This window comes from Canis lupus, chromosome 13 (genome assembly GCF_048164855.1).
Source record: "Canis lupus baileyi chromosome 13, mCanLup2.hap1, whole genome shotgun sequence".
In the NCBI taxonomy this organism is placed as follows: domain Eukaryota; kingdom Metazoa; phylum Chordata; class Mammalia; order Carnivora; family Canidae; genus Canis; species Canis lupus.
In genome coordinates, this window is record NC_132850.1 from 23,894,458 (window position 1) to 23,921,987 (window position 27,530).

General features: G+C 37.0%; 1 protein-coding gene and 1 long non-coding RNA gene across 5 annotated transcripts in view; one reads left to right on the top strand and one right to left on the bottom strand.

Moving 5' to 3' along the window:
* LOC140602801 (uncharacterized) lies at positions 1 to 27,122 on the bottom strand. Of its 2 annotated transcripts, XR_012005716.1 has the most exons (3): positions 26,744 to 27,082; positions 14,461 to 14,680; positions 1 to 131 (listed from the first exon to the last, which is right to left on the bottom strand). It is a non-coding gene; the product is annotated as an uncharacterized lncRNA (long non-coding RNA). The 2 variants fall into 2 exon arrangements; XR_012005715.1 differs by lacking the exon at positions 1 to 131 and having other exon boundaries at positions 14,335 to 14,680; positions 26,744 to 27,122.
* Positions 1 to 27,530, top strand: part of OTOGL (otogelin like) — a 131,750-nt gene that overhangs the window by 20,444 nt on the left and 83,776 nt on the right. For all 3 annotated transcript variants that reach the window (XM_072772890.1, XM_072772892.1, XM_072772891.1), the window contains 12 exons: positions 4,892 to 5,019; positions 5,381 to 5,487; positions 10,701 to 10,807; positions 11,049 to 11,174; positions 12,653 to 12,761; positions 14,071 to 14,117; positions 14,585 to 14,730; positions 15,844 to 15,967; positions 17,592 to 17,769; positions 21,006 to 21,130; positions 24,108 to 24,317; positions 26,764 to 26,929. In XM_072772890.1, coding sequence (XP_072628991.1) covers positions 4,892 to 5,019; positions 5,381 to 5,487; positions 10,701 to 10,807; positions 11,049 to 11,174; positions 12,653 to 12,761; positions 14,071 to 14,117; positions 14,585 to 14,730; positions 15,844 to 15,967; positions 17,592 to 17,769; positions 21,006 to 21,130; positions 24,108 to 24,317; positions 26,764 to 26,929 — 1,573 coding nt within the window. The remainder of the gene's footprint in view (positions 1 to 4,891; positions 5,020 to 5,380; positions 5,488 to 10,700; positions 10,808 to 11,048; positions 11,175 to 12,652; positions 12,762 to 14,070; positions 14,118 to 14,584; positions 14,731 to 15,843; positions 15,968 to 17,591; positions 17,770 to 21,005; positions 21,131 to 24,107; positions 24,318 to 26,763; positions 26,930 to 27,530) is intronic.

A 27,530-nucleotide genomic window follows, 5' to 3' on the forward strand; every position in this document is an offset into this window, starting at 1 on the left:
TTTTAAGGTGCAATAAAGGAGAATACTGCTCCTAATACCAGCACACCAGACTGTGAATCTTGCTCCAACTCTTACCTGTTGTATAACTTGAGGCAACTCATTTGATCTCTCTGATGCTCAATTTTTTTCATCTGTAAAATAGAAATATATTAATTCCAAATTCAGTGTTGTCAGCACTAATAATGTACCTTGATACTATTTGTGATAACAGTTAATATGATCATGTATCTATATTATCCCCAACCCTTACACTATCCTGTAAGGTGGTTGGTATTTTCTTAATTGTACCATGAGTTCACAAGGTGATGTGCCTAATGTAACATAGTTTGTAAATGGTACTGTCAGGGTTGGGTTATCCATCTGACTGGCTTCTAATCCCATGCTTAGATAAATGTGTGAGAAACTGACTTTTAATCTGTAATAGTGCCATGTCATGCTTTTGTTTTATAGTTTAAGATTTATAGAGAAGTGTCACCCATATGTTGTGTTTTAAGAGACAGTGAAAGTCCTACTTAGACTGTGGGTTCTGGAGTCAGACGATGGGGTTCAAATTCTGCTTTGCCAATATTAAACTTTCTAAATTTAGTGATATAATAATAGTATGGAGTTGCAAGGATTAAATGAGGTAATCCATGTAAAATATTTCATCCGTTGCCTGGCACATAGTTAATACTGAATACATTTTAGCTGATTTATAATCATCTCCAAGTATTCTCAATAAGCCTAGAATGGAGCTCATAGGGAAACATTTGATTAAAGACATTGGTTTAAGAGGCCCATGTTAAAATGCAAATGTTTTACCCAAGATGGATAATGCATCATCAGGATTAGTTTATTAACACTGAGAATGAAGAAGAGGATTCCAAGCAGTTTTTCTCATGTGTAAAATGAAGATAATAATAATGACCCTAAAAGCTTCCTAGCCTTTGAGGATCAAATGAGAAAATGTAAGTGAAAGTGCCCAAAAGTCTGTAAGCACCATGCAGATGTACAGTTTTGAGATCATCATGGACTAGTGTTTTGTCTCCAGTTAGCTATTTAGAATAAGAGGATTCACAAACTTGGAATCTTGAGCCTGTACTAGGAAGGATGGTTTGGGACCAATCAGATGGTCATTATTGATTTCTTTTTCTTTGCTATCAAAGCTTCATGAAGAAAATAATACTTAATTCAGTTCTCAGTGTTAGAGTTAGAAAATCAGCTGTGGGCAGCTTGCCCCAGGACGTCTGGGGAACATGGTACAAAGGTGAGGATATAACACAGCATCTGCTCTTGCTAGAGGCTGAGAGACTCAGGTAAGGATTTGCGTTAAGGGTCAGACAGACTTTGATGACCTGGGACATAAAACGTTTGCTCATAAAATGGTTAGATAACTGGGCAGCGTGTAGAAGAGTGTTAGCAGATTATAGCTGGAAGAAGACCGGCAGGAGGCAAGTGGACTGAATTATGGCTAAATTGGCAGAAGGCAAGAAGGATCCTGGAAAGTATGTAGGAAGAGCCTAAAGAGATATTTCAGCTTTTTCATAGTTTTTTTTTGGTGCACAGCGGAAAGCAGAGTAATAAAAAAACTAGCACAAGAACTTACAAGGATGCCACAGGAAGCTGCCCTCCAATTATCTCCCATTCTGTAATAATGCAAGAAAATGTCTACAGACGAGCTGTGTTACCTTTAGCTTTCACATGCCTAGTGTTTTTTTTTTTTTTTAACTCACTCTTTCCTCTGCTGATTAGATAAATCATTAGAGGCATTGAGTTAGTTTGATTGAAAGCCATTGAATGCATAGTTTCTTAACAGTGATTAAAATTGTATTTCTTCCTGCATCCCTACTCGTTCTTCAGGGATGACTTCACAAAGAAATGAGGCTTTTCAGAATTTCTGTGGATATAGAAATATTTTAATTGATTGGCTCGCAGAGATTCTGGTTCCATAATTCATGTTTATAGCTAGCTACACATCAAAATAGAAGCCCTGGTTTACTCTTGTTTTTCCCAATGTAGCAATTAATAATGCCTCATTTTCACTCTTAGAAAGTGTTCCAATATGTACAAGAAATTACTTTACTTATAGCATATTTTATACAAAACATTTTAAACTGAGTTTTGCAGGCTTCCAGACTACCAATTGATACGGACTTAAAGTCTCATTATAACCAACTTTTGTGACTCTTATTAATGCATTGTTACAAAAATAGCTAAATATGTAGTTTTAAGCTAGGATTAAAGTGAACTCTAGGGGACTATCCAGGCTGTTTAGTTACATTAAAATTTGTGCATTGATATTGAAATCAGTGGGCCTTTGGGTAATATTTTTGATCCTGCAGACTTTTCAAAAATGATGATGTTTTGAAATGAAATGTAACTATACATTTACTTAAAAGTAACATCAGGGGCACCTGGGTGGCTCGGTCAGTTGAGCATCAGACTCTTGGTTTCAACTCAGATCATGATTTCAGGATCCTGGGATTGAGCCCTACCTGGGCTCTGGGCTGAGCCTGCTTAAGATTCTCTTTCTCCCTCTCCATATGCCGTTCCCCTCCCAGCTCTCTCATGCACACATGTGCGCTCTCTTTCACTCATTATAACAAAACAAAACAAAACAAGTAACATCAGTTTTTCCTTTTTAAAAAGGTATATTAGGGGCCCCTGTGTGGCTCTGTTGGCTGAGGGTTGGACTCTTGGTTTTGGTTCAGGTCATGATCTCAGTGTCATTAAGATCCGATCACTGCGTGGGGCTCCGTGCTCAGGGGGGCATCACCTAGCAATTCTCTCTCCCCCTCTTCCCCCACCCCCGCCCCATGCATGTGCACCTGTGTGCTCTCTCTAAAATAAATGAACCTTTTTAAAAAATATATATTAGATCAGGCCAATGCTTGGTTCAATGTGTAACATTTACCAACAATATCAGAGATAATGAGGTGGGCCAAACTTGAAAGCTTTAGGGTTCTAATAATCTATTTAAATTTTACAAACCCCCATTGATTCATTCACTTATTTATTTAAGATTTTATTTATTTATTCATGAGAGACACAGAAAGAGAGGCAGAGACGTGGGCAGAAGGAAAAGCAGTCTCCCCCCAAGGAACCTGATGTGGGACTCAGTCTCAGGACCCCGAGATCACACCCTGAGCCAAAGGCAGATGCTCAACCACTGAGCCACACAGGAGGCCTCATTCACTTACTTAGCAAATATATTTTGAGCACCTACTACATGTCAGATACTAAACTAGGGATAAGCAATAGGGACATCTTTGACAAACTCTTACCCCTCAATGTAGAAGACAAAATGAATAGAGACTAATTAAAATATAATTTTTGTAAGCAACAGCAGCTATGAGGAAAAGAATTTGGGAAAGGAGATTAAGAGTGATACAACAGGGTGTGTTTGGTAGTAGTCCAGATCATGTGACAGAGATGTGTCTGAGGAAGTCCTATTAAACAGACACCTAAAATAAAATAAAATAAAATAAAATAAAATAAAATAAAATAAAATAAAATAACATAACATAAAATAAAATAACATAAAATAAAATAAAAATAAAAATAAAATAAAATAATAAAAAAACCCCAAATGAAGTAAGGAGGATTGCAGAGGGAAGATTGGAGGGAATTTTGAAGGATGAGGAGCAGGAGCAAGGTGGGAATGAGCTTGAGTGGAGAGCAGTATAAATAAGGCCAGTACGCCTGGAGTAGACTGAGCAGGACTAAGGGTGAAGGAAATAGGAGGTATGGGTGTGAGTTTGGTGGGTGAAGGTGATGGGGAGTGAGGGGAGTGCAGGGGCCAGACTGAAAAAATCTTCCAGGCCACAATAAAGTTGGGGATTTTACAAAGAGAGGGAAGCATTCTTGTGGATGAACTCCCACCACATTCTCCCAAGCCTTGGTATTATAAGCAGACATGTTCGGATCTTGAAGATGCTGAGCGAGAGTGGTCAAACATCGGGCCCAAGTTACTTATTCTAGTGGTGCGGAAGCTTGTCATCAGTGCATGAACTTAAGTGGTGAGGAACCTAAAGCTCCCATCTGACAGTTGTCTTAGATGAAACTTTGAGATGTTACCTTGTTTGGTTCTCCTACATCTTTGAGATTTTAGATTCAACCTTCCTCTAAATGTGGGGCAAGATTAATTTTCATATGAGGCCCTGGACTTGTTCTCAGGCCAGGTGCTGAGATGTTTTAAGCTTGATGTGGAGCTGGGACCCACAAGCCTCACCACCAACCATCTGTCTGCTGCTGCCTGCACATTAGCTCCTGAAGCTTGCCTCTACGCAATGCGGGATAGTAGCATGATCCTTTAGCAACCTGTCCTGAGCACGTTTAGAAACACTATTGGTCATCTTCAGATGAAATGGATTCACTTCTTAGTCTTCTCTGGGTGTCTCTTCCAGTCTCTCGTTGTCTGTGTGGTTATCCTCTGAAATCTCCACGGAAGACTTTTTTTATTGTTGTGTACCTCAAAAATGGAACTACGGTTTTAGTAAGGTTTTGATTGATGTTAAATATAATGAGGGGGCTGTCTGAAAAATTTCACCCCAACTCTTACTTATGCTTCTTAGTTTTAGGTGTATTTTTCTCCTCTCTACAACACACTCAGGCTAATGAGTGCTTTACTGGTGTGCGTGTTGCACCATTCACTTTTAATCCCGCCTCATGTTGCTTCAACGATGTTTGCTTTTTCTCTCTCCAACGATGTGAACTTTGATTTGGTGCTTACACTTTGTGTGATGTATTGTTATCATGCTAAGGTAATATTATAGTCTAATATCACTGGCAATCATTGCTAATTATAAAGTTATTGAATTTAACTTTTTGACCAGGAAGTTGATGAGCTGTGTTTGGGTAAAGTGATGCTAATACACATATTTCTCTCTCTGTGTGTGTTTGTATGAAACAGAGGACTATACAGAAGACATTGCTATGTTTGCAAATAGTTGGTCAGTGCAAATTCCAGATGACACCAAATGTGTACCCACACCCTCAGATTTTCCAAATCCGTGCTCCAGTGGAATGCCAGCATTTGAGGTAAATTTGATGTGAAAAGTTTGGGCATGTTGGGTATAATATACACATATTGCATTTGTATACTGAATATTAAGCACTTTTAGTGCAAACATGACATAATTAAACACTGTAAAATTCAGGGAATGTCTCTGCAACAGGAATAACTTGAAGATTATTTAGAAATAGTGAATGTAATGAGTTGCATGAGGGCGCTACTTACTCATTGTGCAAATACGTAGTTAGAAAAATGGTTACTATATGGATGAATTACCTTCCCTTTCCTGGTAAGAACAGAGGGTCCTGCCAATAGATCAGTGGAAGAAATGAGAGCACACATGTATCATTAAATATGTTCTGATGACTGTCATCCTCTTCCACACAGGCCATCTTCTTCAAGTGTCAGATATTGCTGCAGTTCCCTTTTTTGAGCTGCCATGAATATATTGATCCATATTTGTATATTGCCAGCTGTGTTAATGATCTTTGCAAGTAAGTGAAATCATTAGTATTTGTAATTGAATTTTCTTTATCCAAAAAGAAGAGCAAAAACCACTTCTGTAATGTAGCCCTCTCAGCAGTTCACAAAGTTTAATGGAAATGTGAAACATAAACTGCACTAATAGTTATTAAAAGCTTACTGGATAATACATATAGTCTAAATGGGTTCTAGAAGCAGCAGGAACTGAATACAGCAATTCTTAAATATGGCTTGTACCACGGATCCCATTTAGCAGTTTAGAGATGTCAATAGATTCTTCCAAAATAATGTTTTGAAATGTGCAAAATCAAACACATAAAACTGCAAAAGAAACTATATGGAAACAGAGTTATCAAAATAGTAAAAGAAATGAATTTATGATATATGTGTTTTTTATATACCTTGCAGGTCTAACTATAACTACTATTGTTTGACATAATGATGAGTGTAAACAATATTTTGAGATATCTGCAACAATTGTAATTAGAAATGAAAACATTGAAAAATGAGATGTGAGATAAATTGTTGACAAGATCACAGATATTGCTGAGAACATTGTGATGTGTTGTCTATATGAGTAATTGAAGAAAATGCCAAGTGTCAGTTGGAGATTAGTGAAAATACACGTGTAATCTTTGTCCCACCCAAGGTCACCCAACTCTTACACGTTAAGAACACCTAGACTAGATGGTTGTCTAGGGAACATATTTAGTGAGACCCATCATAATATGTTCATCGATGCAGAAGTTACTATAGGTTACCTGTTATTAAAGTCTTTTTTACTATTTTTTTTTCCAAAAATTTACCAAGAGTATTTAATTAACCATCTTGAATATTCAGGAATATCTCAAGAAATTTTAATAAATCCACATGTTTTACGAAACTCAAGATGTGTAAATGATACATGGGAACTTTGTTGTAAAAGACTAGACTAATTTTTTATTGAGTAAAACCACTTACACGTCACCGTATAGCTTGTAGCTTGTGGAGAGGTTTATTTACCAAAGGTGAGAACAGGGATCCCTGGGTGGCGCGGTGGTTTGGCGCCTGCCTTTGGCCCAGGGCGTGGTCCTGGATATCCAGGATCGAATCCCACGTCAGGCTCCCGGTGCATGGAGCCTGCTTCTCCCTCTGCCTGTGTCTCTGCCTCTCTCTCTCTCACTGTGTGCCTATCATAAATAAATAAAAGTTAAAAAAAAAAAAGGTGAGAACAAAGAGGGAAAGTTAAGATAGTGTGACATTGTCTTATTTAGAACTATTCTGCTTTAGTTAATGGGAGATTATTATAAAAATAATGAATATAGTGACATTTTTCAGATGTTCAACTTTTTTGGGATACTTGTTAATTTTGAATAGAGTACAGTTATATATTTATGTGTATAGTCTCTACTTTCAGGGATATATGAACTAATGTGGGAGTTTTGAAAGAGCTCCCCATCTGCCTCAAATATTGGAGGCTGACCTAACAATATTTTACAATATTTATTCCCTACTTGCTTTTATTTTTAAGTGCTACTTGTTATATCTTTGCTCTTTTACTCAGTCTTTTTTTTTTTTTTTTTTTTTTTTTGAGGATCTCTACAGGTAGTTCATGGTTTTAATTTAGCCAAGTATATGGAGTTAAAAATTGTTCTTATTCCACCACAACTCATTCTTTGGCCATTTTCCGGTAGTCTTTTCACTCCCCTTTGGCATCATCATCTTTAGCACCCACTTTGCAGGTCGCCTGAGATGAAATACTATTTGGAAGATCCAGGAAAATCATTTTCCATTTATTAGTTAGGATATTGTTTGACTGCTTCAATTGTCAGAGTATCAATGGCTTATATTAAATTGAAGCTTATATTTCTCTCCTATAAAGTCCAAGTTTGTAAGTGGTCCTGATATCATACCATGTGTCCACTCCATGAGTTTTCCAATGACACAGCGATGCTATTGCTATGTTACTCCTCCCAAGGCCCAAGGTACTAATCTCAATTTTATTGCCAGAACCGGCTCCCTACTACCACATCAATAGTTTAGCTCTTAGAAAGGGAGAAAAGGAAGTAGAGGGCTGGCTGGCAGCTTTTTAAAGGAAGTGATCTGAAGTGAAAAGCACACTTTTAACCCTTTGGACAGAACTTAGGAACATGGCCACACCTTGAAGCAAGGACAGATGGGAAGTACTGTTTTTGGCTGGGCAGCCACATGCTCAACAAAAACTTGGGAGTTCTGGGATCCCTGGGTGGCGCAGCGGTTTAGCGCCTGCCTTTGGCCCAGGGCGTGATCCTGGAGACCCGGGATGGAATCCCATATCAGGCTCCCGGTGCATGGAGCCTGCTTCTCCCTCTGCCTGTGTCTCTGCCTCTCTCTCTCTCTCTCTGTGACTATCATACATAAATAAATAAATATTAAAAAAAAAAAAACTTGGGAGTTCTAACACTGATGAGAAGCAGGCTCTGGAGACCAAAAACCACAAAAAAAACAGCCTCTGTTATACTTACGTCATCTGAAATATCATCATTGAGGGACTAACATTTTTGTCTTTTGGAATTTTGATATCCGTAGGCTTTAGATTTTGGAATCCCACCGCTTTCTCCAGGGCAAATAAAAATGGCAGGATAGGGAAACACCTTTTAGTGGTTAAAATCAACTGATATCTTAAGTGATGTGTTTGAGGTGCAGAGGCCAGGTTTGGGGGCAGGGCGGGCATGTAATACCAAAAAGAAGGACATTATAAATCAAGTAAGTGGGTCTTGATTAAACAGAAGTGAGAAACTACTGTTGATTAGTAGCCTTTTGACTTGTCTCAATATTTCCCCCAGGCTTAGGCTTACATCCTTTCTCCCCTGAAGGAGATTCTCCTCATTTCTTATATCAGGGGATGGCACCACCGAGATTCTATATCAGGAGAATAGAATTGTGAATTTGCTGTACACAAATTAATTTCCTGTTGGCATTGTGATCGCATATGGAATTCAATCCAGCTCATGTTTGCTTAGCATCTCTTCTGAGCTGAGAGTACTGTGCCCACATCTTGAAGAGACTGAAACAGTGTAGACATGGACTCTGTCCTAGGGACTCACATTCTCATGGGGGCAGAAGCAGGTGTCCAGCAATGACACATGCTCTAAATGTGAAGTGCTATGGATGTGGAGCAGAAAATTGCTGGCTTCATCAGGCAATGCCTACCATAGCTCCACAAAGGAGATGACATCTGAGTTGGAATCGGAAGGATGTTATAATAACATCTTTGAACCTATGCCCTCCTGTTTTTTCTTTTAAGAATGATAGACCCACCCTTGGTTTGTTCTCTATATTCAATAGTCTCTTATGGTTTGCCTCCTTCTCTCTCTTTTTTTTCTTCCTTTTGGAGAGGCTGGGATGGGTTAAATGGGCGATGGGCATTAAGGAGGGCACTTGTTGGGATGAGCACTGAGTGTTAAATGTAAGTGACAATATTACTGAATTCTACTCCGGAAACCAATGTTACACTGTATGTTAACTAACTGGAATTTAAATAAAAATTTGAAACAAACAATGATAAACCTAGCAGCAAGGACATGCTTTTAACTTTGCCATTCTAAAGTCAATTGGTTTAAAAACAATGATTATTTAATGCTCATTTTCATGATTAAAAAAGCTAACATTCAAAATGGAGCAAATAAGCTCATTCCCCCTGCCTCACTAAATTGGAATAATAACTTCTTTCTTGCCTAATTGTTGTGAATTTTCGTGTGATACCAAGTGTAATGGGCCTGGCATCGATCCGAGAGTTAACATAGATACTTAAGATATGGTAGCTATTTTAATAATAGTTGCATTGGGGTGGGAAACCAATATTCAGGTACTTTGTTAACTTTCAAAGCCTCTATTAATTATAGGAAACAATGCATGTATTTAAATATAAATCAGAAGCTTATTATCTTTCTAGGAATTCAAGAATTTTAGCTTACCCTGTTTTTCAGAGAATTTTTTTGTTTGGAGGTTTAGAATATTTTCTGACCTTCTGAAGTTTACATGCTCAGTCCTTTTTTTCCCCTCTGAAGCTCAGTTAATTGGACTAGATAAGCTATGCGACTCCAATTACAGTAGCACAGGATAAGTGCAATTTGAGATGAGTGGCTTTTACAGCAGAGATACTGGAAATGCTAAGGTTCACAAAATACAACATTCTTAAGGTCATTATCTTGTAAGATGTTTAACTATTCAATTTTGAGTTTGAATTGGATTGAAAAACAAGTCCACTACCTTATTCTAAAACCTGCTTATTTTAGAGATGCTGCGTTAATCTGCTTTGGGAATTGTCAGGCCTCTTATATTTGTTTGACAGGAGCTCCTAGGGTGATTATAAGAAAACAATGAGAGATTATTTACTCTTGGCAAAATTATAAAAGTAACTAGCCTTAACAATTTAAGCTTAAAAGAATTAAAAATAAAAAACAAACAAAAAAAGATAAAGAATTAAAAACCTTTTAAATCTTAAAGTAAAATGCTATTTACTCAATCTTTCAAAACTGCTATGGTTTCATGAGTATTGGTTTTATTCCAGCTTATATTAAGAGCATTATATTTTGAACATAATTTTCATATATGATGCTTTTATTGTGATAGATTTTTTTTAATTTTTATTTATTTATGATAGTCACAGAGAGAGAGAGAGAGAGGCAGAGACACAGGCAGAGGGAGAAGCAGGCTCCATGCACCGGGAGCCCGACGTGGGATTCGATCCCGGGTCTCCAGGATCGCGCCCTGGGCCAAAGGCAGGCGCTAAACCACTGCGCCACCCAGGGATCCCCTATTGTGATAGATTTTTATCTATTATAGTGGGATGTATAGATGTAAATTTATAAATATAAACTTTTTATATTTATTAATAGGATTTTCTAAAAGATCTGGGATGCTTTGTGTGGGAGGAAAGCAATATGTACAAGATTCTGAGCAGAACATCATAATTAAAACAGAAGTTTTTTTCAGTAGAGGTAGTTTTTTGAATCAAAAGAAAAGTGGCCAAATACTTGAAATAGTTTGATGAAGACAACTTAGTCTTCATCGCAGGCCCTTTTAAGCTGGGATGTCATGCTTCTATGTTTTCTGTGTTATTGTACATGATACGCACATGCTGTCATCAGTTAATACTAGAATATTCATTATGCACTTAGCATTTCTAGAGAGCAGGAGCTCAGAGGCATGGTTTCTGCCAATATTTCCTGTGTGACTCTGGCTCTGTCTTTTCACTTTCCAGAACTGATGATGATGAAACCTATTGTCGAGCAGCCACGGAGTACGCCAGGGCCTGTTCCCATGCTGGCTACCCTATCCAAGACTGGAGAGATGACTTTCCAGCATGTAGTATGTTTTTTTTTTGTTTGTTTGTTTGTATTTTTAATTTTCTAAACACTGTGTATTTTTGTTAATTTCAGGTTTATCCTAGTACTTAAAACTTTCCGTAGTGCTCAAAACTAATGATTTGCAGGGATCTGTCATTGACACAGTAACATTGGTAAACTTGCATACTTTTCAAGATGCTGTACCTTTTTTGAAAGAGAGGTGAGTAAATTTGACTTACAGCTCCCTTGTTTGCCCGTTTTAGCTGATAAATGTGATGATAGCTTCGTCCACCGGGATTGTATCAGCTGTTGCCCACCAACTTGCACGTTTGAGAAACAGTGTCTTGGGAGCAATCTCCATTGTCTTGATGGATGTTACTGCGCAGACGGTAAGCACTCGGTGAAAGAAATGATGTCTGTACTCATGGAAACTAGTATCCAGTGATCTAAGACTCATGTCATACTGTCCTGTCTCAGGACATTAGGACTGTTGCATTTTCTACCCTTGTAGGATTTGGTCCTCGAAGTGACCAGGAATGGCTACTTTTCTACTTTGTACATTTTCCAGGGAATTTGGAATCCACTGTCCTTTTTTTTTAAAAAAAAGGAAAAAAATATTTTATTTATTTATTCATCAGAGACACACAGAGAGAGGCAGAGACACCAGCAGAGGAAGAAGCAGCCTCTCTGTGGGGAGCCCGATGTGGGACTCGATCCCAGGACCCTGGGATCACGACCCAAGCCAAAGATAGACTCTCAACCACTGGGCCACCCAGGCACCCCATGGAATCCATAATCCTGAAGTTAACCAGGACAAACCTTTTGTTCTCTTAGATAGTTATAGATATTCAATAATTTGTATATTTTCATATTTTGAAGATGAAAGCAAATTAAAAAAAAGCCTCACATTTTGGCAGTATAAGGTTTTCATCCTGATGCAGTTTTAATATTGAAATTAGAAGTAGCATAGCAAGTGATACAGGTGAGGTTTAAAACTGGGTGAGGTGAAGATGAATGCTCTACTGATAGACCTTTACCAAGAACACTGAGGATTTACTCAAATCCTTTATTTTTACAGATTAAAAAAGTAGAATCCCAGAGGTGTGAACTTAATATGAGCGAGGACCACTTGGAATCCGGTCTGTGGACCTCAGTCTGTTGGTCTGTCAGCACTGTTCAAGGCATAATCTTTAGACCAGTGCCAGGCCTGAACCGTTTGTTACCATTGATACACTAAGGAGCTTGAGCCAGAATAAAAATCCATGTGCCAAAATATAAGTCAATGCTTCCTTCACCTGGGAATCCTTGCTCTGGAGAAAGGTCAGCTGAACGAAGCATATGCTTGATGACATGGTTGATGTACATTCTGGCTGAAGAATGAGAGGTAGCAAAAGCTGTTCCTCTGCACTGGTCCTTTGGGTAGCATGACCCGGCTCTTTATCATCTGTGTGACAATAGCATAAGTCTCTCATTTTGAGACGAACAGAAATTAAGCCAAGAATAAGTCTTCTCTCCCCTTCTCTCCCTTTCTTCCTTGAAAGCGAGGAAATACTGTCCAGTTGCCCTTGTTTTGTGTAGTGAAACTTGAGTTTTTGGTAACAAGTCATGGGATAAGAAATTTGAAAATCACTGAAAGAGATCCTTTGACGGTAGCTACTGATTGAGATAGAGCCAAGTTGTCAGTAACCTCTTTATTTTTTTTAATCATTATTTTTTTAGTAACCTCTTTAAAAGTAAAATTATATATGTATTTCTCCAGCACCTGGTGCAAGCAGGTGTTCAATAAAAGTTGGTTCAATTATTATATTTAAAGAGTACTTTTTTTGTTATTTCTTTTGAGAATTTGATATGTATTTTTCTTAAATAGGCCTCATAATGGACAATGGGACTTGCATCTCCTTGGAAAACTGCCCGTGTAGTTTTCATGGATTAGCTTATTCAGTTGGTTCAAAAATTGAACAAGAATGTACTGAATGGTATGTGATCAATGTTCAGCCGATTTATTTCTGGGCACCTGGCTATTGATATGTCCATTACCATGACATATATTTAAAGGAATATACTTATTACTGATTTTCTTCCAAAAATTCCAAGACATGGTTTGCATCCTATTTAAAGTCTGTGAAGGAGGGAGGCAGGGGGCCATACATATTTTCATGTTTAAAGATGAAAGCAAGTTCAGAAAAAAAAAAATCTAGAAAAAATCTAGAAAATCCTTAATTTCTTTTGTGATTTAATTCTACCCACTTCCTTTGGTAATAATCCCATCAAATCATATACCCATGTAATGCGTCTGTTGCATTTTCTTCTTGCTTATAACCAGTACTTTGCACATACTTAGAACTTGACGGCACCCCTGGCCTTCTCTACTGAGTACTTTCAAGAGTGACTCTCCCTATTGCCAATACTTGGCCATGATTAGAGATGTTTAGAATCCCTCCTGGGAGTCTTATAAAGAAGCAGGTATAAATGTCATCAGCCCATTTTCCCTTTGATGTCAATGTAAGTGACATGCAGGTAGATAACCAACCATGTTCTTATTTTTTTTTTTTAAGATTTTATTTATTTGTTCATGAGACACACAGAGAGAGGCAGAGACACAGGCAGAGGGAGAAGCAGGCTCCATGCAGGGAGCCTGACACGGGACTCGATCCCAGGTCTCCAGGATCACACCCTGGGCTGAAGGCAGACGCTCAACCACTGAGCCACCCGGGTGTCCCCAAACCATGTTCTTAGATACTGATTTAAGCTCCTGCCTGCAGAGACTCTGCTTCCATCCTTCTGGCCTCCTAACCTCAAACTCGTTGCTGGCAGATGGCAGTTTATCTTACATAACAGGACATCCTTTCTCTCTAATGTCTCATGATCCTCAAAAGAAATTTCTTAATTTGTAATAGATGGGATAATTTATTGATTTAGCTGTTTATGAATATTTCTCTAATAATATAGGTAAATAGTTTTCGTGTGTGACTTTTTTTTTTTAGTTTAAGCAATGAGAGAACATAAAACAGAAGTTCTCTGTTTGCATAGGACTTTTGTCCCTGACCATTCTGTATTCCCTCTGTGTCATCTTAGTGACTTAGGGATGACACACAATAGATAATAATTTAGGCACTGGCCAGTCCAAATTTTTCAGTTAATTGAACTCCTGTCAATATATTTTTCAAGTCAGAGTATTCTGAACCTATAAACATGGTATATTTTGGTACATTAACCAGTATGCTGATGCAAATGTTAATGCAGTTTTTCTATACCAATAATTCATATTCTTACAATTTCATTTAGTGTATGTGTTGGTGGAGTTTGGAACTGCACTGAGCATGACTGTCCAGGTAAATCTTTTAAAATGTTTTTAAAGAAAAAGTCTCAGTTTTTTTAAATTGAAGGAAGATAGTAATGATTTTTATGAGGTCATCTCATATATAACAAGAGATGTAATGATCAATAAATTCAGATATTCAGAGGATAAATGGAAAATTGAATGAAGGATAGCTTTGAGCAGGAAACTGGTGAAAACTTATTGAAGTACTATAAATATTACAAAACCTAAAAAGTACACGGAAGTGCTGTCATTTAATAAATTTTAAGTTAACTTACATAACATAATCTGGTAAGTTTGTCAAGCTGGTACATTTTAGACACTTTAGTTATTCTTTTTGATGCATGATTATTTACCGTAAATCAGCTTTTTGCTTTTTAAGAATAAATGTGATTTCTTTCTCCACCTTCTCCTTCTCTCTCTCCTTCTTCTTTTTGTCTTTTCTTATTTTTCTTCTTCTTCTTATTTTTTTTCTGGTAGTTCAATGCTCCGTTGTGGGTGATTCTCATTTTACAACATTTGATGGTCGACATTATTCTTTTATTGGAATGTGCCAATACATCCTTGTGAAAGGAACTGGAAAAGATAAATTCACAATCACTCTACAGAAAGCTCACTGTGAACAGGTAGGAACATCTCAATGGTTTTTTTTTTTTTTTTTTTTTTGGTTTTGTTTTTGACTCAAGCTGCTTGATTCTAGGTTAAGAGTGATAATATGAATGGATACAGTTATTTTCTTCAAAAATGATTGTCAAGAGGCATTGTTATTCTACATTTGACAAAGAAAGAAAGATGGTTGATAATTTATGTTTTACTATTGATTATATGTGTATCCTGATTTGATGTTAAAATATGGAACTGTGTTTTAGATTAAATGCTTTGCATTTGACTGTATTTTCTTTCTTAAAAAATGGTATTTGTATGTATAGTTTTTTAAACGTATCATGCATAATTGCACAATGGACCTAAACTTTTGGCTATTTCGAAAGCTCCTATTTTAAAGAGGTGATTCTTGATAAGAGTGAATAGACTTCATATATTCTAAATAGATATGATGAATTTCATACTGGAATATTTATTTTACAATCTTTTTAAAATAAACACATCAGTTATTTGTAAAGACACACAGATTTTCCTCTCAAGTCAGAGAGTCAAAATTTTGCAGAAATCTTAAATTTTCTAGTTTCATTCCAGTATGACATGGTTATTTCCAAAAAAATTCTGAACTACTTTGTTTTTTTACAGTTTGATTTTTTCCTTTGCAATACATCAGAGTCTGAATAAGCTTTCTACATAGAATCCTAATTCTCTTTGTTTTTTTTCCTTACTGAATTTTTTTTATGTCTAATATGCCACTTAAATGAATTTAGAGAGGTATTTTAACAATATGCTATGGAAAACATAACTATTGGCACTTTGCTGAGAACATTTTTATTTAATGTTCTATGTAAAATATAGGTATGTATATGGTACTTAATGTACTATATAAATACATATAAATACATATTTTATTAGTAATGGGGGTATATAAAATAGATTATGTGGTCATTATTATTATATTACTTATACTCAAGCCTTTTTCATACCAGAAATTGTTAACTATGTGTACTCTCTTCCCTCTTTTTTCTCCCCTGTCTCTCTCTTGTTTTTCCCCATTCCCCTCTCCCATTATCACTGCCTCTTTCTATGTCTCTATTTCTCTCTCATTCCTTTAACTGACAATTTGATTTTTTTTGCAGAACCTTGGCTTGGTCTGCCTTCAGTCTATAACTCTAATTCTGGATGATGATTTTAACAAACAAGTGACCCTTAGTAGAGGAGGACAAATCCTTACCAGTCCTAACCAAGGCTTCAATCTGAATGGTAAGAAGCAGTGTTGTACTTTCCTTAGATTAACAATAGCAATAAAACGAGCTAAATAAAGTCTTTTCCCGCTGACCGACTAATCTAACATTTGAGTATCCAGGTGTTGCCAGACTCTCAGCTAGACACTTCAGAGATGACCATGTTTGGGGGAACTAGAGAACTCAGGTAGCCTAGAGTTTGCAAGAGGAGAGATACAAGCAAACAGCCACTTACATAAAATAGGATAAACTCAAAGGGACTCTGGGGGGCTCAGTGAGGGCAGCTCCCTCAGCCTCGGGCAGGAGTGTGCAGGTGTAGTTAAGTTTTCAAAGCAGAGGATTACCAGGAGGAAGGAGGTGGAGAAAGTGTTCCATGCAAAGCAAGAGAGATAGAACTGTGTGATGTGTTTAGAGGAAACTAGTTTGGTTCCGCGAAAGCCTGGAGAGGATGATGGAGAATGTCCAGCCATGAGAAGAGAGACATAGGTGGAGATGAGAGCGGGGAAAGCCTTAGATGCAGGGCATCATTATGGGTTTTCTTGTTCCTGCCTGTGTTCTAGCATAGTTATTTTTAATACTCTCGGTCCCAGAGATGTCCCAATTTATATTACAAATTACACGGTTATGCTATTCATTGTCATGTTAAGGAGGTTGAACTCTATATGAAATTGAATATGAAATTATCACTATTTGACCATTATTTTTTTGACCATTCTTATGTACAAAGATAACAGTCTCCTGTGGTTCAACCAAATAAATATTAAGTTTTAATGAGAAAACTGGTGCAGTCTCTCTTTTTTTTTTTGTGAACTACTATAGCAACCATGTGGAAATGGCTTTAAGAGATGCTAGTAGGAAACATGGGGAGTAGTTAGGATGATACTGAAGTAGGGCATGCAGAGAAAGAGGAGGAACTGATGTACGGCAGTGATGGTGGAGATGGAAAGAAAACAGAAAAATTATTTAGGAAAAAAATCTGGTGACATATTGGCTTTGAGCTGGTTGGGGAAGGAGAAAAGGGGGACAAAGTGATCAAAGAATGATTCTCAGCTTTCTGGGGGTGGTGACCAGATTGATGGCAGAAATTGTGGTGAGGAGACAAGAGGAACACCTCTGCTGGCAAAAGTTCAGACTCAAACATAAGTTTCTTGTCTCTAAAGGTATCTTTTAAAATGGCTCCCCTTTTTGCTGACAGTCTGAAGGAAATGGGGCATTTTTGAAGAAAGTGCCACTTCCTTATTGAATCATGACCAGTTTGGAGAAAGTTCACAACACACACACACACACACACACACACACACACACACAAGAAAAAGAGGACAGACTTCAAATACTAAGGACTGTCCCGTACCTGCCAAGAGATACTTGCCAACTAAATTACCTGTGGACATGACTATCTATTAAAAAGATCTGCTGAAGCCCCAGACAGGGAGAAAAGAAAGCATAAGGTGGCAAAAAATTGGCCCTGGAGCACAGGAGCAGGAGCTGGTCTCTCCCTCTCTCTCTCTTTGAAAATGTTTCAAGCTTTTACCTAAATTCTAGTTCCCAGTCTCTTGAAAGAAGAGCTCTGGTCTTATATGCTAGCATTTCAGAACACGGCCTATGAGTCTCAAAGCTGATTTATGTATGTTCTTTTCTCGCAGGAATTGTTGAAATTCAAACTCTGTCATCCTTATTTATTCTTCTAAAAACCACATTTGGTTTAAAGATTCTGTTTGCTATAGATGGGGAAAGAATTTATATTCAGCTCACTAGTGCATGGAAAAGAAGAACATTAGGTCTGTGTGGCACTTTTAATGGGAACATAAGGGATGATTTCCTGTAAGTATGATTTCTGTACAGCTAACATGATTTAATGACTAGTAATTTAGAAGATACAAATTCTCTCATTAAAAATGTTCACTTAACTAATAATAGCTTAGTCATCACTGTTCCAAGAACTTTACATGATCATCTATTTAAATTTTATAGCAATCCCTTGATGAGTAGCTCTGTTTTATAGATAAAGCAACTCAGTGAGGCCCCAAAGTGGCCATGAATAGCTCGAAGTCATTTAGCTCAAAATGGTGGAGCTGGGCTTTGAATTTGGGTGGTGTGACTCAGAGTCCATGGGCTGAACCACAGACTAACCATCCCTTATTGTCTCTCCTGCCACCTATCAAGTTTAACGATATTTCATTTTTGAACACTCACTGCTTTTAAAAAGACTCAATATCATTTGGTATTATGAAAGATAGTGAGTTATACCTTAAAAATATTTATATCATTTGGTATGAACGATGGCTCTAAAGCAACATTTTGGCATCCAATTTAATAGAATTTTGTGATAGTTGTGTTTCATCAGAAGAAAAACAGTACAGTACAGTTGTACCCCTTACATTGGCAAAGTGGTGTCACCCACCTGTGAAAAGACCCAGTGTACACTTTAGGATAAGTGCTTTGGGCACCTGTTCTCGTGCTAAGCACCGTGGGGCAATTTAAGCAGTATCACATAGTTCCCATCCTTAGGCAGATCAGGAGGGGATAGCAGTCTTTCAAAAATAACTAGGTCAAAACAAAAAAAAAAAAAAGAAAGAAGAAAGAAAGAAAGAAAGAAAGAAAGAAAGAAAGAAAGAAAGAAAGAACGAACTAGGTCAATGCAAGATATTAATCAACTATATATAAAAACACCGAGATAATTTCAAAAAGTTAAATGTTGAACCATGTGGCCATAGCAAGAAGCACAGCCGGGATTATGAGTAGGTCAGTGTGTGGACTGGGTAACCAGAGAACATTTCATGGACAAGCCATTCCTCAAATACCAAATTAAAATTTTTCCACCCGAATACTCCATTTTTTTTAAACACTGCTGCATATTTTTCTCATTTGGGTTTCTTCCCCCTCCTAATCTTTCTGGTGAATCCCTATTTATTGTTCAACCCAATTCAGAATTTATTAGCTTCAAAACATGAGCTCATATCCCATCAGACATGGTTGACTTTGACTTTGTTATCTATGAGAATCTGTCCCTTATCTGTCTGGTTTCCACTTAAAACTGTGAGCTCTTTGAGAGTAAGGATCAAGTCCTCGATCCTTCTGTTCTTAGGAACTAGCATAGAGTTTTATATGCAGTACATAGTTGAACTGCATGGAGGTAGGGCTTTTAATAGGGCAGCAAGAAGAAAATTTGGACGGGCAAAAAGAACTGGCATTTAAAAATTTAAATTTCAGAAGATAATTTATCTTTTTCTCTTCTGTGACTAATATGTTTTTTTTAGGTTATCTAGTTCATTATGTTTCATTTATTTGTAGGTCAGAATATCGATATCTTTTATCACATTCATGAAACAGACTATATTAAGTGGCTTGGCTAAGATGTGCAGAAAAGGAATTTAAGCCTTCTTTCTCTTTCTTGTTTATCAGAATGGGTTAGCAGTCAATGTTTAACAGATGGCAGATCTGTCTGCCTTTTTCTAAGGCACCAGTCTCCTCCATGTATAAACATTCAGGCGTGATAACAGTGCAGGATAATATTTCAGAGGCAGAGATAAATTTGAACAATGTTTAGCTTTCCAACAAACTAGTTAAAATTCTTTATTTCATAAAGGTTAATGTGAATCTGCAAACATAGTGGAATGGAAAATATTAATTACTTGAAAATCTTGTTGCAGCAAGTTAAATATGGTGAGCCATAGGGCATTTTATAAAATGAAATATAATAAATAAATGGGTCTACATTTTAATTCCCCCTCTTTTTTCTTGTATTTATTCTTTTAAGTGAATTAAATGAAATAAGAGAGCCAATCTCTGAGTCAGTTCCCCCTGGGAACCCTGACTACACCCATCACCTTGACCTATTTTATTGTGCTCCGTAGGGGCGAAGAGGAAAGGAGAGGGAAAGAAGGCAAAGAGCTAGTGCTCTTCAATTTCTCTGAGTCTCTGTGCTCTTATTTGAACAAAATGAGATTTGCGGTTAGGTGTTTGCTGTAATTCTTTATGGTTCTAGGATGGTTTGATTTTGAGGAATAGGAAAGGGGAAAGGGTGAGGACAAGGGATGAGCCTTGGGGAATGGCTTGTGAAACTCCTTTTTATTCTCCTCTCTCAGCCATGGTGGTGGGAAGCTCCACATAGTCACTAGGGACTGAGGTCACTGGTAACCAAAGCAGTTAATTTATGAGGACAGTATAGAGAGCTGAGATAAAGCCTTCTCTGCTATCTGGCCATGATGTTGGGGGCTTTCATTAGTCACGACTTGCTTGGGCAAAGCTTCCCACAGGAGACCTAGTCCAACCTGCTTCTCTAGGTAGTTTGGACAGTGTCCAATAAGGATTGTCACTCGCTAAATATTGCTTGATGAGTTTGTAAACCTTGATGGCTGCTGGAGGGGGGGCATCCTAGTGTTTGGCTTTGCAATGTTGTGGTTTATAAGCCCGATTTTGAAAGAACAGGTATTTCTCTTCCATTTTGTTTTGCTGAGGAAACAGAAGAAGTGAGCAACTTTGAGAAAGTATGCCTTTTATACCATTTTCCCTCAATTTTCTTTTAGCGAAAAGGATGGTACCTCAGTATTTCAGTCTCGTAATGGAAATGAAATATTGAATCAGACATATAGACTATTTATATTTGGGACACTTGGGTCCCGCATATTTGGGTCTCTACCCTCTGCCCGTGTCACTGAGACTACACACACACATTAATGATTTGGTGGTGTGAATGATATTTTGTTAAAACGATGAGAACTGGGTTGGAATCTTGGCTCTGACACTTATCAGCTAAATGACTGTTGATATTTCTCTGAGCTTCTGCTTTGCTTTCTCTTTTAAAGAGAAATTATGTTTTCTTCACAAGGCTAAGGTGATTTATTAAATAAAACCATGAATGTCCACAATGTGACACATTTTAAAGTCTTAATAACAGGAAGCTAATGCCATGTGTGTTTTAAAAAAATAGAACATTTTAAGCTCTAAGTTCTCCTTGTAAATAAAAAAAATAGTATTCTCCTTTTTTAGTAATTGGAGACTATGAACAAATGAAATAAATGGAAGAGACTAAGATGCACGTGACCTTTGCTTTCTAGTTCTCCATCAGGCATGATAGAAGGTACCCCACAACTTCATGCAAATGCTTGGAGAGTTTCCACTACTTGTTTTGCACCTGTCCATGTTCCTATGGTGGACCCCTGTAACATTAATCAACAAAACAGTAAGTCTTTCTTCCTACATGTAAATGTAGAGGAAAGTTCCATGTATTATTGTAATCTTTTTTTTTTGTATTACTGTAATCTTATAAAATTAGAGAATTAGATATGCCTCTTTATATAATCTAGGTTATTTTTAAAAGAGCTCCAGAAAATGACTATTTTGTTTACTAATTTGCATTAATAAATGTCCTTATTTTAGGGGTTTACAAATCCCTAAGCTCTTCACAGATGTGGGCTGGCATTCTGGAGATTTCAGATTCTTCAAAGGCTAAAGAGAAATCTCTGGAAGTATTGTAATAATGCTGTTATAGTCTTGGGATGTTCGACTTCAGGTCCATAGTGTGACAGCTCATGCAGATTCTTCTGTTCCTATCACATTACCAATTCCTACTCAGACAGCGTGTTATGGGTTTATAAGCAGGAGCCAGTGATCCAAGGAAGTCTGTGCCATCAAGTGTGCAACAATTTGAGATGGTCATGCTCCAGAGTTCCAATTTGCAATGACAGTGCAACAAACATGCCAAGAATTTTTGGCTGTATTTTTTTTTTTTACTAAAGCCACAGCAAACTATGGGGAAGGCTATTCCATTGATCAATAAAAAAAAAAGACATATTATATATATATATGTGAAAAATTAATATGCATGCTTAAATAAACATTTTTATAGTTTTAATTTGTTTAAGTGTTTTGGCTAATTTACTGTTTCTATGTAGTTATTTTATTACATACTATTAATAGTGGTTGAGTACCCATAAGAACCCAGTACAATCCCTGGATTTTGTAGTGGTTGTTTGGAAGGATTCTGTTGATTATCATATGGTCTTTATTATTAAGTTATAGGTTTGGTGTCCTGGAAAGATGATGGCTTTCAGTGCTGCTGGTGTTTTGTCAAAGCTAGCTTCTTTTTTATTTTATTTTATTTTTTTTAATTTTAAAGCTAGCTTCTAAACCTGTAGAAGATTGTTAACTCCTGTAGCCATTTTTCCCATCTATAATAAGAGGATTAGACTAAAATCTTGTGGTCTCTATAATTCAATACTTCTTAATCTCATTCCCATTTAAGGATACTTTCTCTCCTATTCTTTCCTCAAATTTCTAATAGACTTCCTTCTCCTTCAGTTAGTCTTGCTCAGTTTGTTTCTAACTTTCTCAATTCTCTCTTTGATATTGCAGCAATTTTATTTTTTTTATAGTAACATCTAATGGTTACTAAATGATAAATTCCATTTCCTTCTGGTCTTTTATTGATGACCTCTCTTGTTACATGCCATTTTATTTTATATATATACATATAAATATACACATATTTTTATATATGTTATCATGCTTACCCACCTATCTCATGTCTTCTATGACATATATTTTAGATATTATCCTTTTTCACCTTTGCCATGACCTATTTTTTTTAAGATTTCACAAAGGTAAACTTAGAAAGATCCCCCAAAAAAAGAAAATAAATAAAAAGTCAATAATTCTGATGTGGATTCTGAAGGATATTTTTTCACAAGGATCTTCTTGAGGCACTATTTTACTTAATGTTAGTGGGAATATTTTTTGATTTACAAATCCTTAGGGCACACAATAAAAGCCCCCACTGATATATTCCTTTGTTTTGGAGTTCCTGGGAATTAGAGGAATGCATGCTAACAGAATGCAGTTATAGTCTAAGTTACTTGTTTTCATATATTTATCTGTAGCAATGCAAAATATAATACTCAGTTAATTACCATGTATTTCTTTACCAATGATAAATATATTTAAAATATTCAACAAAATAAGTTCAGGGTTTTTTTTTCCTTTAAATTCCAGTTAGTTAACATACAGGGTAATGTTAGTTTCAGGTGTAGAAATAATTAATCACTTCCATGCAACCCTCAGTGTTTATGACAAGTGCCCTCCTTCATACTCATCGCCCATTTAACCCACCTCGCCTCCAGCAACTCTCAGTTTGTTCTCTATAGTTAAGAGTCTGTTTCTTGGTTTGTTTTCCCTCCATGTCTATTTGTTTTATTTCCTGAATTCCACGTGAGTGAAATCATATGGTATTTGTCTTTCTCTGACTGATGTATTTCACATAGCATAATACTCTCTAGCTCCATCCACATTATTGTAAATGGCAAGACTTCATTCTTTTTAATAGCTGAGTTTATGTGTTTTTTTTTAGAAAGATGGAATTTAGATTGCTTTGTCAAACTTGGTTACTTCCATAATTCTATTTGATCAGTCATTCTCAAGGGAAAAGTCGATAAAATTCAAGAAGTGATTACACAGACCTCCCAAAATGGGTTGGTATTATATTTCATGGCCTTTAGCATGTAGTCCAATCCCTAATCTCTATTCATTACTCATTTATTCATGCATTCATAGATTTTTTATCAGACATCATTGAGCTCCTGGTATTTGCCAGACATTGTTCAATGTGCCTTGCGCAGACATTGTATTCAATGACTATATGGTAACTGCCGCATTATATTTACCCCAGAGACTTCATTGGAATGAGATGATTCCCAATCCTTCCTGGATAATTTTGAATTCCAGGAAGTTGCCCTAGCATCTACAATCTGGCACCCTTCTTACTGTGTGTGGCTGTCTGGAGATAAGCCTTCTAATACTCACCAATTCTTTATAGCAGAATTGGGGCAATTTTCTGTGAAGGTCCTCAGACAGTTGGGTAATTGAGACCATTTCTATTGACACTTCTGTTACTCATATTATTCAGATATAACACAATACTTCTTTTTTGCCAAAGATTATTAAATATGGATTAAGTGCTGTCACCAATATTACTAAATGTAAAAATAAACCAACAAAACAGTATAAATGGAAAATGTTGGCTCCTGTTGAAAATTATATGCAATTTTGTATATTACTAGGAAAGCAAGATGCTTGGATAGTTCTGGAATTTGATACTTAAAGGTATGATCTAGACTAGGAAATGAGGTGCTAATGGTTTTTGTTGTTGTTGTTTTGTCTGTTAGTTGGATACGCAGCACACTGTGATGTTATCCATCAAGAGCTCTTTGCTTCTTGCCACATCTACATTAGCCCTGGGCTGTACTATCAGCTGTGCCGCCATGACGCTTGCAAGTGTGGAAGCGCCTGTCTGTGCAATGCTCTTGCCCACTACACCTACCTCTGCAGCCAGCGCGGTATTACCATTGATTTCAGAGCTCAGATTTCATTCTGTGGTGAGTATGATGATGGTATAGATAAAGATGATCAGATGACACTTTAAAGATTTTTGTGTAATTACTGCTTTTTTTTTTTTTTTAAAGAAAGGTCAATATTGCCTAAGTTATCTGGAAGATGATTAAAATGTGCAAACATGAAAAACAAATGAAATGCTTCATTTCTTAAAATTGGAACTATATTGGATAAGACCAATAATTTTTTTTACTATTTTTATTGTAAGCAAAATTAGAGTTGTAACTGCATCATTTGAGATATGCAACAGAAATAATGTGAAAAATCTGAAAAAAATTATCATTAAAATATCATATCTAAGTATCAGAAAATATGGAAGAGCATTATGTGAGATGGTGGCATAGGTGATTTGTAGCTAATAGGTACGTTTACACAACAGGCAATTATCTCAAGGTCAACCTCATGGCTATGGTGTCTGTTGTCTCATTCATGGTAAGTTGTTTCCTTTCTTTACGTGTTGTATAATTTTTTTATGAGTTAATCTTTATCAGAGCCACCCTTTGCCCCACGCTTGTTAGAATCTTTTATGGCCTGGGTTTCAGGAGCGTCACTTCCCACCTCTCCACCCTCTCCCTGCCACAGATTGCGTTAAGCTTTTCCCTGTTGCTGTAGGGGTATCACTGGCCAGTTTTGATAGTAATTTCTCAGCTTGGGCATTCTAAGACAAAAATATTGTAAATATAAAAGTAATGAAAATCCATACACCAAACTGTACAGGATGTATATCTGGGATTTAATTTCTCAGAGGATACTTTATTTCATCACAGACCCCATGGAATTAGAGAAGCTCTCCTGACCTCTTCTGGTATTATAGTCAGATTTTCTTCAAGTCCAGGAGTTAGCAACAACACCCTTGGGCTTCCTATGTTTTTGTAAATAAAGTTTATTGCCCATATGTTTACAGATTGTCTATGGCTGCTTTTGAGCTACAAAGGCAGAGTTGAGTAGTTGTGACAGCGATTGGATGGCCTGCAGAGCTGAGGCCATTTGCCATTTGGCCCTTTACAGAAAAAGTCTGCTGACCTCAGCTGTAGTACATCTCTCAACTGAAGATGGAGCTTTTCTGAGGGTCCAGGTTAAAATTCTCCCAGGTCCTTGCCTTCTGAAGGATCAACTTTCATTTTCCTTTCCCACATGAGTTAAATGTGAGGCTCAGGTTTCCTGGGACCCATTCTCTTTCTCCTCTCAAGTTTTGGATTTTATTTCCCTCTTCACATCTGGTATTTGGGAGATTACCCCTCCACCATTTTTTAAAATGTTTTATCTAGCTTTTTCCTAGGTTTTCTTAAAATATTTATTTATTTATTTATTTGAGAGAGAGAGAGTGCACAAGCAGGGGGAGGGGCAGAGGGAGGAGAGAATCTTAAGCAGACTCCATGCTGAGCATGGAGCCCAAGGTGGGGGGAGGGAGGACTCAATCCCAGGACTGTGAGATGTGAAATCATGATCTGAGCTGAAATCAAGAGTCAGGCTCTCAACTGACTGAGCCACCAGTCACCTCTCTAGGATTTTTTCTTTTTTTTTTCTTTTTTACAAGTATATTTCTAGATTATTTTAATTTGCCTGCTATAATCAGTTTGGGTTGGTCTAAAGAGAAATTGGAAAGGTTTAGAAAAAAATTATCGACCTGATTCAAAAAGTGAAAAATAAGAGCTATGGGTATGGATCAATTAAGCCAACTCTTGCCTTATTTGTTGAAGACTTAAAATTTACTTAGATTTAAATAATGTCACGAGCAAGATGATGTCAGTATAGCAGTAAATAGGTTTAAAATGTGAGGACAGAAAGTTTCTTCGGACATGCAAAATACTTGAAGTATTTTAAAAAATATGGTACAGACTGTTAAAGACTGTTGTGGAATGTCACACTTAAAAACATTTCAAAATAGAAACTTTATACATCTGTTCCACTTCTATTGAGGCAAATGCAGTTGATCCTGAAGATTGGGGGAGTTGGGGCCACTAATTTCCCACCCACACAGTTGAAATTCATGTATAACTTTCGACTCCCCAGGCACTTAACTAATAACAGCTTACTGTTACCCAGAGCCTTACCGATAATATAGTCAATAAACACATCTTTTGTGTATGTTTTATATACTATATTCTTGTAATAAAGGAAGCCAGAGAAAAGATAATATTATTGAGAAAATCATAAAGAAGAGAAAGTACATTTACTACTATTCTGTATTTGTTGAAAAAAAATCCAAGTATAGTTAGACCAACCCACGCAGTTCAAATCCATGCTCTTCAAGGGTCAACGGTCATTTTATTTGCTTTTTTATTTCTCTTATAGGATTCTATAATGTTCTAAGGTTTATTGATGTGATATATCTTTGTCTTTCCTGGCTTCCGTCTGTGATAGACTCATCACCCAGCATTAATGCTTTGTGCCCTGTGGCAATCCTTACCTGATGCTCCTTCATCCTAGGGGTCGTGTGCCAGAAGGGCATGCTGTACCACCACTGTGCCTCCTTTTGTCGCCGCTCCTGCGTGTCCCTAGCTGCCCCTGAGCAGTGTAACGACGACTGTGCTGAGGGCTGCAACTGTCCCGAAGGCAAATACTATGAAGACACGCTTCACTTTTGCGTGCCCATGTAAGTCACAGGAGTGGGCTGACAGGATCTGGCATCTCTCTCTGCCCTTATAAGTTAAATGGGCTTCCAGGCTTGTTTTGTTTGTTTTTTCAAATTTAGTTAACTCAACACCCTTTACTGGAAAATAAATGTTCTCCATGATTGAATAGCTACCTTTCCTCTAAAACGAGTGTGCATATATGCAGAGATGTGCCTGTGAGCTGTGGCCTTAATGTTTCTTGATGTCTTTATTTCCTTATTTTTAACCGTGTACATGCTCACAAGTAGCTGTAGGAACAGCTAAGGAATGTGATGGTGAATCCCAAAGTTTATTCCTGCTTGTTCTTACCATGTCAAAATTAATAACAAGGCTCATGTTCCACTGTCATGTGCCAAATCTCAGTAGCAGGAGTGCCTATCAGCACTCAGAAATGCCTCAGATCTCATGGGAGGGTCAGGGTTTTTGTCTTACACATAGGGCAAAATGATATATCAATTATATTTCTCTGAAGTGCATTCAGGGGCTTTTTCATGATGAAAACCACATAGTCTGTACTGAGACTGACACAGAACCTGTGCTGCAGAAAACATAATCTGAAGCTACGCGATACTCCACAGGTAA